This window comes from Schistocerca nitens, chromosome 3 (genome assembly GCF_023898315.1).
Source record: "Schistocerca nitens isolate TAMUIC-IGC-003100 chromosome 3, iqSchNite1.1, whole genome shotgun sequence".
In the NCBI taxonomy this organism is placed as follows: Eukaryota; Metazoa; Arthropoda; class Insecta; order Orthoptera; family Acrididae; genus Schistocerca; species Schistocerca nitens.
Window position 1 is genome coordinate 87,407,594 of NC_064616.1, and position 18,406 is coordinate 87,425,999.

General features: G+C 36.6%; 1 protein-coding gene across 2 annotated transcripts in view; it reads left to right on the plus strand.

Moving 5' to 3' along the window:
* The window catches only part of LOC126248059 (uncharacterized), a 551,905-nt gene that overhangs the window by 455,073 nt on the left and 78,426 nt on the right, over positions 1–18,406 (plus strand). For both annotated transcript variants that reach the window (XM_049948697.1, XM_049948699.1), the window contains one exon: positions 3,569–3,816. In XM_049948697.1, coding sequence (XP_049804654.1) covers positions 3,569–3,816 — 248 coding nt within the window. The remainder of the gene's footprint in view (positions 1–3,568; positions 3,817–18,406) is intronic.

Consider the following 18,406-nt stretch of genomic DNA (forward strand, 5'->3'; position numbering starts at 1 on the left):
CTCAACTACTCCATTACCCATGAAACATTGCAGTGAGGTGGTGTCACACAATCCTTAGAAAATTGAGAGGTGCCACATTGTGTTGCAGAAACCCTAATCATTACCTTTCTGCAAGGGTATAGTCTCCAATAGTGCTGGTAATTCATCATTCAGAAATTGGTGATACAGAGCCTGTTGATCTGCTCGGTAAGGTGTGTGGCCCATTGAATTTGTCACCAACAGTTCCTGCCCATGCGTTGATAGTGAAGTGATCCTAATGCATCACCTTCACGACTGCTCAAGGATGTACATGTGCCAAAAGGTGTGTATTGTGGTAATTTACTGTACAGCAGTAAGAGGGCTTACATCACTGAATACTACACATTACTCATTACTAGAAAAGCGGCCCACACCTCAACAGGTATTGTTTTCTGAACATATCACTCTAGTTTTGTTTCTTCTAAGTTTGACTAATACTCCTCCTGGTAGAAACATGTGACACTTTTTAAATGCCCCGAACAACTCTTGTTTCACACACAAATGAATACCGTTTTTCTACACTTGCTGGCCTGCCTGTATGGGTGAACTGAGCTGTGTCTTGCTCTTTTTTATAAAATCTCTTCATTGCTTTCATAGTTTCTTTGGCTGTAATATTTCCCACTAGACCTTCACTGTCCACTGCCATAAAAATGACATTGATGAGTTCTCTTCTTTGCCTTCTTGTTCAACAACTGTCATGGAAGAAATGACATGACGGTATTTTCTGTAAAGAAAGGTTTATTGCGTTTTAGCTGCCCAGCATATATTTAAAATGGAATCTGCCTGCAGATTTAAAATGAATAGTTTTGTTGGATGTAGAATGGCAGCTGAGTATAGCAGACCATATGGCTTCACTGGTTTCTTTTAAGGCAACATTCATACGGTCATGAAACTTCAGGTATAGTCCTTCTTTCTTAGTTGTTATGATGATACAGTTGTTGTTAATTGTTAGTATGTTTCACATAGTGTTGTGGCATTCAAATTTATGGGATCATTCAGTTGACACCTACTGTTTTCCAAAAGTATAGTAATTTATTAAGTTCATGCCTTGTAAGGAAAGGAAAGGCCTCTGGACCTGATGGGATACCAGTTCGATTTTACACAGAGTACGCGAAGGAACTTGCCCCCCTTCTTGCAGCGGTGTACCGTAGGTCTCTAGAAGAGCATAGCGTTCCAAAGGATTGGATAAGGGCACAGGTCATCCCCGTTTTCAAGAAGGAACGTTGAACAGATGTGCAGAACTATAGACCTATATCTCTAACGTCGATCAGTTGTAGAATTTTGGAACACATATTGTGTTAAAGTATAATGACTTTTCTGGAGATTAGAAATCTACTCTGTAGCAATCAGCATGGGTTTCGAAAAAGACGGTCATGTGAAACCCAGCTCATGCTATTCGTCCACGAGACTCAGAGGGCCATAGACATGGGTTCACAGGTAGATGCCGTGTTTCTTTACTTCCGCAAGGCGTTCGATACAGTTCCCCACAGTCATTTAATGAACAATGTAAGAGCATATGGACTATCAGACCAATTGTGTGATTGGATTGAGGAGTTCCTAGATAACAGGATGCAGCATGTCATTCTCAATGGAGAGAAGTCTTCTGAAGTAAGAGTGATTTCAGGTGTGCCACAGGGGAGTGCCATAGGACTGTTGCTATTCACAGTATACATAAATGACCTGGTGGAAGACATCAGAAGTTCACTGAGGCTTTTTGCAGATGATGCTGTGGTGTATCGAGAGGTTGTAACAATGGAAAATTGTACTGAAATGCAGGAGGATCTGCAGCGAATTGACGCATGGTGCAGGGAATGGCAATTGAATCTCAATGTAGACAAGTGTAATGTGCTGCGAATACACAGAAAGATAGATCCTTTATCATTTAGCTACAATATAGCAGGTCAGCAACTGGAAGCAGTTAATACCATAAATTGTCTGGGAGTACGCATTAGGAGTGATTTAAAATGGAATGATCATATAATGTTGATCGTTGGTAAAGCAGATGCCAGACTGAGATTCATTGGAAGAATCCTAAGGAAACGCAATTTGAAAACAAAGGAAGTAGGATACAGTACTCTTGTTCGCCCACTGCTTGAATACTGCTCAGCAGTGTGGAATCCGTACCAGATAGGGTTGATAGAAGATATAGAGAAGATCCAACGGAGAGCAGCGCACTTCGTTACAGGATCATTTAGTAATCACGAAAGCGTTACAGAGATGATAGATAAACTCCAGTGGAAGACTCTGCAAGAGAGACGCTCAGTAGCTCGGTACGGCTTTTGTCAAAGTTTAGAGAACATACCTTCACCGAACAATCAAGCAGAATATTGCTCCCTCCTACGTATATCTCGTGAAGAGACCATGAGGATAAAATCAGAGAGATTAGAGCCCACAGAGAGGCATACCGACTATCCTTCTTTCCATGAGACTGGAATAGAAGGGAGAACCGATAGAGGTACTCAAGGTACCCTCCGCCACACACTGTCAGGTGGTTTGCGGAGTATGGATGTAGATGTAGATGTAGATGTATAGAGTGAAAACTATCTTCAAGCATTAATTGAATGATTGTTTGTGATGGCAGCTCAGCAAGATTCAAATTCCTCAACTGATGGTTGACATAAATTCATGTCATCATTAGAAAATATCACTTGCATTCATTAACAAAGCTTTAAACAGAAAAATCTTAGAGGATGCAAGATCTTACAGGGGTAATATGCGGTCCTTCATGAGTGGCTTTTGTTACACTTAACATGAAATAATACGTCAAACACAATTATTTTTAGATCCTGTACAAACAGAACATGCCTAGCATTGATTAATTTTTCAAACCTTTTTAACAATATAATCTTACATGTGCCTTCATATGATTCTTGATTTTGTTCTTACTTACTGTCATCGATGAAAGCATGATTTAGTTAAACATTACTTGCATCTGGTGAGCTGGGACTTAGTACACATTTGGGACTGGTCTATTTGTTTATGCTTACCGCTACCAAGTGTCCCCAACTTTAGCAGGCAATATGTGAAGTGTAAACAATAAAAAACACAATAATTTGTATGACAAATTTGGTTGGTACGGTACTTGGAACTTCATATACATTTCTTTTTATTGATATTTCATTAAAAAATCCCAGTACTGGTAGATGAATAGAACTATTAGTGTGTTATTGTTCTATTCTTAGACCGCAAATTGTGGACATATCTGATTTTAAAACCAATCCCCCCCAGTACTTTGTTCCTGGATACAACACCCCTGAGTCCATTAATTACTTTATTCATAGAAAAATGACCAAAATTAATCATGTTCCAGAGTAAACAGATAAACCCAATCTTTTATCTTTGAAAAGAACAATTAATTAATGACTTTTTACAGTTATGTTACTGATTCATTGTATTAATAGTTATCTTGGCAAAGCATCGCTTTATGTATGTTTTACAAATTGTCAATTAAATTTTCTGCTCACATGCATGTAAATAATAACAAAAAATCTTCATTGTTATAAAAAAACTGAGAAAATATATCATCATTAATTTTTTATTATCTAATTAGTTGATGGGAAAGAAGCACCAGTGCGGGAAACTTCTCGTACTCGAGCAATGAGAGATGCCCAGCCTCTGGATGCTACGGCTAATGCAGTTATATTTGCAAGTAGACAGCAGCAACAGCAACAGCAGCATCAACAGCAACTACAACAGCAGCAACAACAGCAGCAGCATCCAAGTACTGCCCAAGATTTTCAAGTTGCTGAGACAACAAGGGATGGCAAGAGAGGTGTTCTCAGCCAGCTTATTGAAAAAGTTTGTACATTATTACGTAGTTCTGCAAAATATATTTTTGACTTGTTTTACACATGTTGTAAGTCCACTCACAGAGAATAAAATTTAATTTGCAAAGTTTATGTTTTTTCTTAGTCTTGCATAAATTTGATGCTGCTGCAAGAATATTTTATGTAAGATTCATATATATAGTTACTTATCTTGGATATTCAGATAGCTGTTTTACATGTTTGTACTGTTGTACACATTTCATTAGTCCTTGTTTTGTTCTTGTACTGTCAAAAAAACAGCATGCATATATTCTAAATTTTTTTTCATAACCATGCTTCATATTTTGTAGTCCAGTGTCCAGCTGACAATAGTTATAAAGTAGGGAAACATTCAACGGCATCAAATAACATATGCTTAGTAGAATTAATCCAGGAAGAATGTTGATTATGGCAAATATAATCAATGCCTAGCTCATCAGGGAAGATTTTTAAGAAAAAAGAAGTGTGCTATATGATAATGTACAGTAATACATTCCTTCAGTAATAATGCTAGGTAAAACTTAATCAACAAAATTCAAATGTTTGTATTAAAATCATGCCAGTTCCAATGCTGGACTGCTTTCTTTTAGGAGATGTGTTATTTCATATCTAAGAAGAAAATTAAGTAAATGTGGCTTTTACTGTTACTGCATTCATCAATACGATTTCATCTCAGATTATTAAAATTTCCCAGTGCAATCATTAGACTCAAGCAGAAGCACAGTCATTTCCTATTGTAATTTTGTTAATGATTATAAAGTATCCCTGACAGATCACTCAAAACATTTCAAAAAGAAACCACATCAAGCAAAATATCATGCTGTTCATATACTGGGGCTAGTATTTTCTTTTTACTATTGGAGTTTTGATAGTGAGTCAACTAAAGAGTCTTTTATTAGTTGCTATGTATATTTCTGGACATGAATCCTTACAGCAAAATCTGTCTGATTATACTCTTCATATTTCTTCCTTCACAATATTTGCAGTCATCTGATCACTATATAAATAGCTTAATAGCAGTAATATATGCAGAAGATATCATTGTAGAATGCAGAGTAAATTATAAATAATATTTTATAATATATTAGTTTTGTAATTTTATTTTATTGTGATTAACTCATAGAGAAAATGATGAAAATTCAAATATCACACTAAATGTAAAATTGGTAAGCACAGAGATGCACACATTGAAGGTTAGAGAAAACTTGAGAAAAAGCAGGAATTAATTATAAAATGACATAATAAAAATATATTCAGCAGATTAATTTTAATTTGGACCAGATATGTGGCTCATCTCAAAGTGTGATGGCTCAAACTCAAAAACTAAAAAAAGCAAGGAGTACAGAGCTTTTCGGGATAAAGAAACGTTTTTGAAGAGTTAAAAAGAAAAAGAGATTAAGGAAATATTGTTTAATTATCTACATATACAACGTGAGACAGTTAAGACAGGCCACCTGAAAAATACTCAAAATGAGTAAAGATATTGTGGTGTTGTTTTAGCTGAAAAATTTTCTGACGTATGGAACTAATTTTTAACATTTATAGCTGCCAAATAATGCGTCACATTTTTAAATGGAACTGAATAATTTTTGTGACATGGGGAAAGCCTTCAAAGAGGACTTCATTGACATAATATGTGTGGAAATTGTCAAATAGTAATGGGATGACAGCACCACAAACTACTCTCCTGTCATCAGAAAATTAGGTCTTGTAAATGTCTTCACTACTATACCAAATATAAGCAGACATATTCCTCAGGTATGTTTTATGTGTTTACCTATGCACACACTGTCTTTGGTTGTTTATGGTGAATGCTGCCAAACCATTAGTGTTGGTGCTGTTGTATGCTGGAAGGTATCCTGACTGTGCAAAACACTCACTATCTGTCTTTACAAACATTGTAATCTTTTAAATAGAAACTGGATGTGTGAAGAATAAAATATGCTAAAAAACGAGTAGCAGTTGATGAGAGAAATGCAACTAACATTTTGGCAATAGTAATACACAATTCATATGTCACAGTGAGACAACTTCAGTGTGCAATATTCTACAAATATTACATCCCAACACATTTGATTGTTTCCACATTTAACTTTACTGGTTGTTTCATGATGGCAACTTTCAAAATCAGTTACAGTGCTTCTAATTATGTTTACATGAACAGCAAAGTTATGAGGTTTTTCTGTGCAAGATTTTGCTGAAAGATGATTTGTCATTTGCAAACTATCATTCTTCATGGTATGCACAACTAGTCCACTGAAAACCTACACTGTTTGAAAGAAGTGGATTAACAGCAAGCTTGGTTTGATGACATATAATGAGTGTATTTCAAGTAAAATATAATTGGTCCCTTGTTTACTTATGGGGCACAAAATAGCTACAACTATCTACAGTTCCTAACAAATACACTGCTACTGTTATTGGAAGACATTCCACAGGTATTATATTTTGGAGTAACTCTTCCCATTCTAAAAAGATATTTTTGTCTCAGAAACGGGCAGTTTAGGCAATAAGTGGTGTAAGTTCGTGAATATCTTGTCGACCACTGTTCATGAGTCTGGGTATTTTGACATTAGCCTCTCAATATATATATTCCTTACTGTCATTTCTTGTTAACAGTATTAGCTTATTCCCAAGAATAATCAACTTCCACTCAGTTAATACTTGGCATAAATCAAATCTATATTTGGATCAGACATTCTTAACTCTTGTGCAGAAAGGTGTGCAGTATACTGCTGCATCCATTTTCAATAAGCTACTGCTTGAATTCAAAAATATTACCAGTAATCCACACGCTTTCCAATCAAAACTGAAGAGGCTCCTCATAGTCACTCCTTCTATTCTGTTGAGGAGTTCCTTGAAAAATTAAGCTTATTCATGTTGTATTGTTGACTGTGTTTACTTAAGCTTATGGACTGACTTTTTTCAGGTTCATAAACATTGTATTTTTATCTGTTATTACTTTTATGTTGTAATTTCATGTACTGACATGTTCCATGACCTTGGAGATTAGCTCCTCAATTTGGTCGTACAGTACTTGACATGTAAAAAAAAAAAGTATGTTCCACTAGGTCTGCACTGATAATAACAGGCTATCTTAAGAGAATATTTGGAGGTTGTTGGAGTAGTCATTTGACAAACACAGCATGGGCTGCACAATCAGCAAAGTCAACTCTCCGGAATTTTATCTGTGGGGAAAATAAAAACAAGAGATCTGCAAGAAAACACTGATAAATACCACCAAAAATATAAGCTACCATATAACACAGGCCTGTGATATAAGTCTTGACAATATTTAACATTCAGTAAGATGTATCCAGAATCGCTTTATAGCACATATCCAAGCTCAAAGTAAACATTTTGAGCACTTAATATAACAGTCATAAATATATGAACTGTGCCTGTATTGTGTGTTTGCTGCCTTTTGGTGCAAAGGAGCAGACATTTGTGGCAGATTTCTCCTGATGGCAGGTCAATCGTTTGTAGAGCTGTTATCTTGTTACTGTTTGACCAAGTTCCTCACATGATATGTTGTTGTAATCCCCTCTGAAGGCACTTCCCTATGATGCAGAAAATATATATAGTTATTTTTTTTAAAGTGGGTATCATAATTCAGCAGCTATAACTGTAAGCCACTACTGGCAAACATAAAAAATTGCTACTGTGTCCACTAGCAGAAACCACATCTCATTATATTTACTCATTGTGAATATATCTGGAGTAGCCTGCCTTAGCTGCCTCACCCTGCACATCAAATGAGTGAAAAATGACTATCTAGGTGCCTCATTATGTGCCCTGATTCCTCTTAACATATTATCATGACCCCTAAGTGAGATTATGATGGAGACAGCAGAATTCTTGCACAGTCTTCCTCTCATAACAGTCCCCTAAATTTTCAAAATAGTATTTTGTGAGAACAATGGTCCCTTTCTTCCAGAGATTCCCATTTATGTTCCCCAACATCTCTGTTACACTTTTTACAGACTATACAAATCACCTACCTAGCAGCATGTCTTCAAATTTATTTGATGTCTGCTCTCATGCTATTTGATAAGGGCTCCACTACTTTGCAGTTGGGTGCACTAACATATTGTATGCCATTTATTCCACAGGTATACATTCTGGAATATACAACACTTTGCCAGAACTCTCCCAATAAATCATACACCTTCCATTCTTCTTTCCCTGCTAATGATTTTACATGGTTTTTCTATTTGAATTGGTGGCTAAGTTTGTAAGTATCAGACTGAAAATCCAAAAGCATGGGTTTACTCCTCAGTCAGTACTATGACTTTTTGTATGTGTATGTATATTTAAAGACCAATATGTCTGCTTGTGTCTGTATATGTGTGGATGGATATGTGTGTGTGTGCGAGTGTACCTGTCCTTTTTTCCCCCTAAGGTAAGTCTTTCCGCTCCCGGGATTGGAATGACTCCTTACCCTCTCCCTTAAAACCCACATCCTTTCGTCTTTCCCTCTCCTTCCCCTCTTTCCTGATGAGGCAACAGTTTGTTGCGAAAGCTTGAATTTTGTGTGTATGTTTGTGTTTGTTTGTGTGTCTGTCGACCTGCCAGCACTTTCATTTGGTAAGTTACATCATCTTTGTTTTTAGATATATTTTTCCTACGTGGAATGTTTCCCTCTATTATAATCATATCACAAATAAACGTAAGATTGATATATCAGTGACGTGAGCTCTCGTCCTTCAACAGAGGCTAAATTAAAGAACTAAAGCTTTTAGTAAGATACCTTTATCATGGAATACATTCAAAATAATCTTAAAAGTACATCTACACTTTTGCTGTATTATTGGGCTTTCCTGCAATGCTTGAGGTTTGTATCTTAAGATAACAGTTAATAGGAAACAAAATGTTGTCATTAGAGCACATACATGTCTGCTGGTATTATAACACTTTACAGCAGCAACAAATAAAATGGTGTCAGTCTGTGCAATGTACATAACGATTTATGAAGATACTGGCAAAAAAGGATTATTGTACCTAACAACCCAATTACCAACTGCTATTCAAAATATTATTAATTATCACAGATACTGCAGACAATGACTGGAGGAAGCAACGATACTGTCAGACCAAAAATATGGTTATGAATCTGTCAACTACTTATGTAAGTGATAATATGTGGTGTATCTGACTGCAGATAGAGTGCAGCCTTTCATTAACCATGGTACTAGGAGGGGGAGGGCAGTAAGCCCATTGTCCCAGCCATATTTTACCCCCAGGAAAGAACCCTCGTACTCATTTTATAGTTGACTGAGTGGACTGACATCCATACTGGAGGGACTGGAATGAGGAAAATTTCCCACTCCTACATGGGACTAAAGCTGGGACTTTCAGGGCTGGAATCTAGTGCTCTACCAGCTAGACCACCATGGCTACCATCAACCAATCATAGTGCAAAATAATAAAATAACACTAAATATAGAATTTAAAAGAAAACATCAGGTATAAATGAATGGGATTGCCATTATAAAAATCAATACACTATGTTACAAGTATTACAAATGTAGATAACAGTGAAAATTTCAAAACCTGTTATATCAAGAAAACTAAAGCATTTGGAAGTAAAGTGATATGTTATAATGTCAACTATTGAGATTAAATTCTGTGTGTTGAAAAAATGTTTCATTTTGAAGGAAATGGGTCCCAAGGGACCAACAAATTGGTAGTTTCTTTCAGTGTGTCTGGGAACCATTCAGAAAATTTCCATATATCATTTACGGTCTATAAATGTAATGTAAAGTGGTATATTTTTATTTGGTATGTCATATTTGAATTGCTAGAAGTTATTTATATGAAGTATAGTTGAACTCAGATATTTTCCTTATCCTACATAACCTAGTACTGTCACATAGCCTGCACCACTTAAATATCATCAAGACACCCATGCCCTAATTTTATGACACTACAAATAGATGTGACATTCAGAATTCAATTCAGGACATCAGGCCAATGTCCAATAATTAGGAACTTCATGCTGTCTGCTTCACTCCATGTGCTAGCCTAATACCAGTGAATAACATGTATTTTACCACCTGAATTAAAAATTGTTATCATCAAGACAAGAATGACTGTGATTATTGTGCTCTGGTAATATTGTCAGAGGAAATTAGTTTTTTATTTATTCTTTACTAAGAAAGGGGGGCTATGTAAATCAATGAGAACAAAAGACAAACTGTGAATTAACCAATATACATAGCCTTGTGTTCCAGAATCACAATATATGACAAATGACTTAATTCACAAATTCAGTGCACTGACTTCATCATTTCCTCACCTCAGTGAATTAGCTTTGTGTCTGTCCATTCATGTTATTTCACTGGATATAATCAACAAATTACATAATATGTCACTAACTGTATCATGTGAAACACAAATTTCTTTCTTTGAAAATTTCACCTTGAGCAACTAAATTGATTACCCTGCCAATTCTTTGTTTTTAATTCATGCTTTTACTTAACATACAACTACAAATAGTCTGAGTGGTTCACTTTAAAACTGTACCTTAGAGCATAGTGAATCATTAAAAGGTTCACTATATTTTTGATATCCACATGAACTGGCTTTAAGAAACAATAAAACTTCTTTTAATCATGGAGATTTATCCTCACACAAGATTTGTCATTGTAGGGAATGTTTCAAAGTAGATCAAAGCTATTGGATATCATTTTCTTTCCCTGAGTCCTTTAATTATTCATTAGTAGACTCCATATTTAAGTAATAAACATCAGTGTATCTGATGTTTACTATAAGTTTTTTTTTTTTTTTCTGGAACATGTACCAAGGCTGTTCCTCTTAAAAAGTAGGTAGTGTTACATGTGTCAGTTAATAAAATAGATGGAATGATCCTTGGTGATCAATCTATCATTTGCCTAAATTCATATGGAAGATTACCTGAACACCACAGCTATCATATCTAACATTTCATTATATGGAAAGCTTCAAATTATGTAACACAGAGTCCCACTAATAACCAAACCATATTTAACAAACAATGCCAGAACTGAAACAAACACTGCCATAACTGGTTGTGGACTCATATTCTGTATATTCAAATTCAGAATTCAGTGTATTCCATCATGTTAGGCATGGTTGTCACATCTCATAGTCATACTGTCATAACTTCTAGTGTTGCAATATAGAAATCTCATGTCATATGTTATCTCTTGCAAATTTAGCCACTGTTTGCATTATTTCAACCTGCAATGGAATTATTATATGGGAAACTTCTGATAGAATGTAAATACTTTAGGACTAAAGGAAACCATTGATCGAAAAGCAGAAGCATTGGGTCGTTGACAGGCACACACATAAAAGATAGAAATTTTGCTAAATTTCAAATACATTCTTTCACAAGCTAGAATATATCTCTCTCTCTCTCTCTCTCTCTCTCTCTCTCTCTCTCTCTCTCTCTCTCTCACACACACACACACACACACACACACACACACACACCTCTTTCCCTACATAGTGCCAGCACTATGGTAGGGGCACAGGTAGGGGAAGTTAGTAAATTTTCTGTCTCATTTATGTGGGCTTGTTGACAAATCAACACTTCTGTGTATCAATAAGGTGTCTCCTTTACTCCTAAATTATAATGGAATAAGTTTTCTGTTTGAGATTAGCTACACTGTTCCTTCCATTGACCCATAGTGAGGAGATATTCAAGGATGTGGAACATATCGTAAAAACAAAAATATGTAATACACATTTACAAAAGAACTGATACGCTAATATTTCTTCTGCAACTCCTAAGTGAGATGTTCATCAATACTGTGGAAAAAGTAAACAAATTATACAGTTTTTTAGATATCAATTGAAAAGCACACCATAAAAATTTAAATATATACACACTAAAGTGCATAAAACAAAAATGGTTTTCAAGGCTTATTTATGCAACTTTCTCTTCTTCACTGAAGCTGAGATGGAGTCAGGTATTTCATAGCACTTCATGTTACATGCTATAGTTAACAATAACTATACTGATTACTTCTGCCAGGAAATTCAGCAGCAGAGAACAAGGAATTGGCCAGCAATAAAGCTTCCAGGTTCCTCTTAAACTGTATTTTGTTTGTCACTGGGCTTTTTATGGCTGCTGGCAAGCTATTTAAAATGTGTAATCCTGAATAACAGACACTTTCTGGACAATAGTGCTTGATTTTAAGTATTTGTAGTGATTGTTCTCATTCCTTCTGTTGATTCTGTGAACTGAGCTGTTGGTTTGAGAAGATGTACATTATTTATGAAGAGTTTAATTAAGGAATAAATATACAGAGAGGCAGTAGTTGGTGCACACAGTTCACTGATCTGGGTTCCGCAAGACGTTCTTGAATTTACATCACGTGGACCCAGAAAATGTTAATTTCTCTTGGTGAGCTGCTACAAAATATGACATTATGGAGTAAAAGTAAGCAAAGTATACCACATTTTTAATTTTATTTCACTTAGATCTGACAACATTCAAAAGGCAACCAAAGATCTTTTTAGGCATTTCAGTAGTCTTTTTTGTATGCTCCTCCCAACTGATTTTACTACTATGTTTTAATCTCAAGAATTTAACACTGTCAACCTCTTCTATCTGCATTTGAAAATCTTTATACAAATGCGAATGGGCACAATTTATCAATATCCATGAAGTCTGAAGCACATGCCTCTAGATCACAGGGTTCCCAGGTTTGGTTTCCAGCTGGGTCTGAGATTTCTTCACTCAGGGAGTGGGTGTTAGTGTTGTCCTAATCATTTCATCTTCATCAATGCAGAAGTTACCAATGTGGTGTAGAAAGACCGGCACCAGGATTGCCACATGCTCATTTCATTTCATATCCATAAGAAAGTCTGCATTTAATGTCAGGCCTGTATTGGTGTCTTGGACTATTACCAAGCAGTCACCATATAACTCAATATCTCACCTAAGCATTTTTAATGAATGAAAGAAAAAAACTGACCTTCCTCAAAACCCATCCTTCTTGGAGAAGTTGAGAAACATCTTCATTTCTGTTGATACACAGCTGTTCAAATAAAAAATATTACTACTAAACAGGCATCCTTTGCAACCACCCACTGCATTATCTGGTGCACAGAGCATGGAAATTGAGGTAAAGTGGTGCAACTTCATGAATTCTTCCATAACAATGTTCTATACTGAGCCATGGTATTAATTTTTCACCACACATTTCAGCAAACTGCTGCCAGCTGCTGACACTCTATCTCTGGGAACTCTTGTAATTAACACATTGAAAATGAGTTTGAAAATTCAAATTGCAACTTCAGCAGCACATAAGAGAAGCAGGGTGTAAAATGAAATTTTAAACTCATCCACTTCCTACAACAATAAATCTGTGATTTATTTAAGTCTTAAGTGTTGCAGCATCACTGGTTTATCTATATCTCTGGTTAGTACTGGTTGAAAACGTGATGGTTGTGTTCTTTTCTTGGCAATTTCAAATTGTTAGTGATTTGCCCACTTGTATTATCAGGTGGTAATGTTGAAATTTTGTCAGTATCAGCACCTTTTTTCCACACTCAGTCTGTAGCTATATTTAATACTGCCCAATAGATTTATGTTGTCTGCGTCACTCACACATCCTTGCAACTTTGTTTTTGTATAAAGACTTTATACGTTTTTCCACACTCCTTTCCCATAGCAGCAAAAATTCTCATTCCACCCATAGCATGTGTCTTTTTAACTCATCCGAAAACTATAGGTAACTTTTTCAACAATAACATTGTTAGCAAATAGCATATAGAGGTCACTGATAATTACTACTTTTTTGAATTCATATTGCCATTTCCTCATTCCACATCTCTGAAGGTCCTCATACACAATGAAATCTATTGAAAACAACTGTAAATGAATCAAGGTGTTTCCTAATTCTAGTGCTGTGAGAACTGTACTAGTTTTTGTTATTCTATTTTCAGTTCCATCTTTTAATTTTTCTGCTTTCCATTTTGTTTTCTTTTTCTCATGCTCAATATTTCCACTTCCTATGTACATATTCATTTTTTGTTTTCTCATGAAGCTGAACAATGATATCAAGTGCAATGCTATTAATTGTTGTGTTCATGTGAAGTGGCATCACATCACACACCAGTTATATACAGAGCATTTAATTCTCCAAGGTTTTATGGTAATCAGTACTCACATAGGTTGGTTTGATCTCTGAATGATGCTCTATCCCATTGCATGGATAGTGTGGCAGCTGATGTATTGGTTTCAACCAAAATTAAATTACACAATGTAGAAACAGCCTTGGAAGAATATGAGAAGATTATTGTAGCATTTAGCATTTAAGATTGGTTTGTCAGATTCCCTTGTTTTTTGGACCTTTCGTTCTTTCCTCTTATGGAGGAAAATGGACTGTTTGAGAGCAAAACCATGATTCTCTTTGCAGTCAATTGTAAGGGATTTTATTCTGTTTTGCATCTCTATTATTTGTGTCTGTTGGTGCCAGGGGATGGTGCACTTATATCTCCAAATTGGGAATTTATTTGGTGGGGATTATTGGGTACAGTTCTGGTATGCATCTTACAGCTATGGAAAAACCTTCTAAAACCCTGCCCAGAACTGCTTGTGTGGCCACCTTGCATATACTGTTGTCATCTCACCATCTCCGTGCCTCATTCTGTTGATTTATTTCCACCACAGCAGCATGTTCTGTGGGAGCTGTCAGAAATTTGAAAAGTGCAACTATTTCATCTGTTTGTGACCTCTGATTCACTATCTCAGGGCAGGGACTTCCATCTGTGATACCTGATCCTCCTTCATCAGCTTTGCTGGATAGCCATCAGTGTGCAAAGGTTGTGATGTGGTTTCCTCATGTGTACACGTGTTGGTCCTCTTGGCAACATGCATTTCTTTCAGATGCCACTTGTGTACCTCCCACAGGAGACACCTGATGGCTTCCACATCAATGTGGTGTGTGATCCTGAACCTGCTTTGTACTTCTTCCAGGGTGGGGTTCTTCCAGGGTTGGGTTGATCGTTACTAGCAAACTGTCTTCATCATCATAGCAATTAAGAGGGGGTGGGTGTCCCTTGCATGATGCTGCAACAGAGTTGTTCAGCACATTCTGCTGCAAGGCATGTACTCTACGTGCATTGCTGCCACCAAGGCTGAGGTGCTGATGTGGAGAAAGCTGCTTCTGTAATGGCTAGCCAGTGACTGCCTCGAGGTGGGCATTCCCCACCCTCGCTGCTCTCATTGTTTGGAGGGTGCTCACCAAGCATGCTGTGTGTCATGTTGCCTGGCATCTGTCAGGCTCCAGTGGCACTGTGTCATGCACACTGGCATCTCATCTTTGTCTTTGTCCTGACACAGTGCAAAGACTTCACTTCACTGTACTGCATTGCAGCCTAGTCATCTAGTAAAATGCCTCTTGCCACAGTTCACACATGTCAGTGATTCCTGTTGATTCCTGTCACATTTGCATCTTGTGTCATCACCAACACACTTATCACATATAGGGTTGAAGTTACAGTACATTGGAACATGCCCAAACTGTTGTCAGTGATAGCACTGTGGGTCTTGCTTTGAGTCCTCTGACATCTTTTCAGTCTTCACCAAATATCTGAAATATTTCGGTGATGAAGGAAAAACATCTCAGAGTCTGGTATGACTTCCTATTGCTTAGCTGGCAGTTCTGGAGGCTGTACAGTCATCTTCAGGATGAACAACAGTGGCAGCTTCCATTTTGAACTCTGGTGTCATTAGCAGAGTCCCAGCAGTAGCACATTGGACAGTATTCAGGAGGATGATGGTTCAAACACACATCCTGCCATCCCAATGTAGGTTTTCCATGATTTCCCTAAGCTGGTCCTCAAAAATGTTGAGAGGATTCCTTCGAAAGAACATAGCCGATTTCCTTCCCTATTCTCAAAACAACTCCAGCTCATGTTCTATCTCTAATGACCTCAATGTCAACAGGACATTAAACCCTATCCTTCCTTCCTTCCCTTTAGTAGCCCAGCATGTGGAAGCAAGTGGCAATCCCATCACAGGCCACCATCCACAGTAGCCCTTGGACGAGTGCTTTAATGTAGCACCTTTGGCTGTCAGTGGACACAGGATCATATACTGGAATGCTTGGCTATCTGCTTTGTGGTCTAGTATTGCGACCCCACTTACCTGCATGACAGGACCATCATAGATCACCATATTTCAAAAGCCTGATTTGGCAAGTTTTTTTCAGATCCTCTCACATCTCATTTCATATGATGTTGCCCCATTATCAGATGTTCTCATCTGGCAAAGATAAGCACGACTTACATTTTCGGCTGTAAACTTCCATCCAGCCACAAGAGACTTCCTCTTCTTCTTCTTTGGCACAGTACTGCAGCCAGTCTACACTTTCAGTCAGCTCAGAATAGTCAGATTCTGGTACATCTGGCTTGTCAGGTTTCTTTGTAGTAGTTTTGCGCAAGGCCTCCAGCCAGTTTGCAGTTTCTGTTAACTCAAGTGAGTTAACTTCCACTGCTCCTGGCTTGTCAGTTTCTTCACCTTTCTGCCTTTGTCTTTCACCATAATGTTATGGGTGGCAGCAGGTAAGGTAGTTTTGCTTTCATGCAGTGAAAACTGCCAACAGTGTTCCTTCTCATAGCATAGTTTGCCAGTTGCATCTACTCACAAAGCTTTACACAAACTCAAACTCAAACTTAACATAGTAACAGTAGTTCATCAATTGACAATTCAGATACTAATGCTCAATCTCAGTACTGCAACTGGCTGTTGCAGTGTGTCCATTATGGAGAGGTTTATTCTGAAATGCTCTATCTTCTGACGTATGTCTCCATTTATCAGGGTGTGATTTTCCACCAAACCATAATATCTGATAGGTGTGTGAATAATCTTCTGCAATCTTCTTTCAGAGAACTAATAGCAAAGAAAAAGATGCATACTATCAAAAGGTAAATTCGCTCAAGAAAACTATAAAATTGTGAGACAGAATTGCTGGACAATACTTACGTTGAGGATGCAAAATACTTAGTACTGCTGACAGACACATATAAAAGTACAAAACACTATCCTAGACTTTGGAACTATTATTGCCTTCTTTGAGGAGGAGAGAGGATGATTATATCTTGCAGGAAAATGCAGGAGCACATACTGCCAGTACATATACACTAGCATTATGATGTGTTTTTAATGACTCATGCTGCTAATATGTGTAGTGTATTTTGAAGCTGATATGTCACCTGCCACATTGTCTGAGACTAAGTAATGGGCCAGAGCATCAGGCATAGATCACAGACTGCCTACAAAGATATCAGTTTCCATACAATGCGAAAGACAGTGCCTGCATCATACATGAAACACCCCGTGCTTAGAATGTCCAGCTCACAATTCCATCTAATATGCATCCTGTAAGTCCTCCTATAGACTGCTGCAGAAAGTTCAGACTCAAAATAATACTGAAACTTATCTTCATGTGATAAAAGGTAATATGTATCTATATTGCTGAAATGTTGAGCAAAGAGTTTTTTAACGTCATGTTAGCATCATGACTATGTTAGTTTTATTTCCATTCCTGTAACCTCATCCATTTCAAAATGTTCATGTTATTCCATTTGTAATGATAATAAACTACATTTGTACATTTTGATGTGAAAAAATTGTGTATGTTACTGTAGGTGTTTGGAAACTTGTGTGCTTCCATCTTTTATTGTTGTATTTCATTTATCACAAAGTGCTTTCAGCCAGAAAGAATTTTCTTACTGAGTTTGTAGTGTTTTATGGGTATATCAGATCCTGCAGTTATAGTTTTTGCCTTCAGTGTATATACTTGCAATTTTTTGTATTAACTGACAAAGAATGAAATGAATTCAGGTTCCTGTATGAACTTGAAGATTTCAATTTCATTTGTGTGTTCTCTTCTGTATTGACATTAACAATAATGTTCTTCCTTTCATACTTTGTTACTATTTAATGTTACATTTATTATCATCATTACACATTTTTTCACCTATTTGTCATGTTCCACTCTTGGGCTTTAATGCTGTCTTCTAGTATTTACAAATACTTAAGAATATTCTTCTTTCTACTGTTCTCACTATACTGATGTTTCAGGATTCATCTGTCTCCTGTAATTCTTACAGTATCTTATTACTTTACTACCAATTTTGTTTCTCCCATTTCTTCTGATTAACATTATTTTGAATTTTGCTCTTTTATCTGCAGTTCTGACATTTGAATGAACTAAACCTAAAGCATTTATTCCTAACAAGCTAGCTAACTGTTCACTGAAAAATTTTATGGCTGCTTCTTCATTGCTCATCTGATCCTTTACTACTGGCTTGAACTTCTCTGTTATGTATTAACATCACAAAAATATATTGGTGTAGAGCATCATTGTAGTTTTTCTCATTCATATTGCTGGTATATGTTCTTCTGCACATTCAAAGGAAAATCTCCATGCCTGTAAATTTTTTATCTTCTGTGACTGAAACCAAATATTGTGAATGTTATTACAAATATCTGCATATTATGATCTGAGTGCATTCCAATATGTATTGGAGACTAAACTGTTTTGTTATTTCTGTTTTTCAAAACCAGTGTAATTAAAATG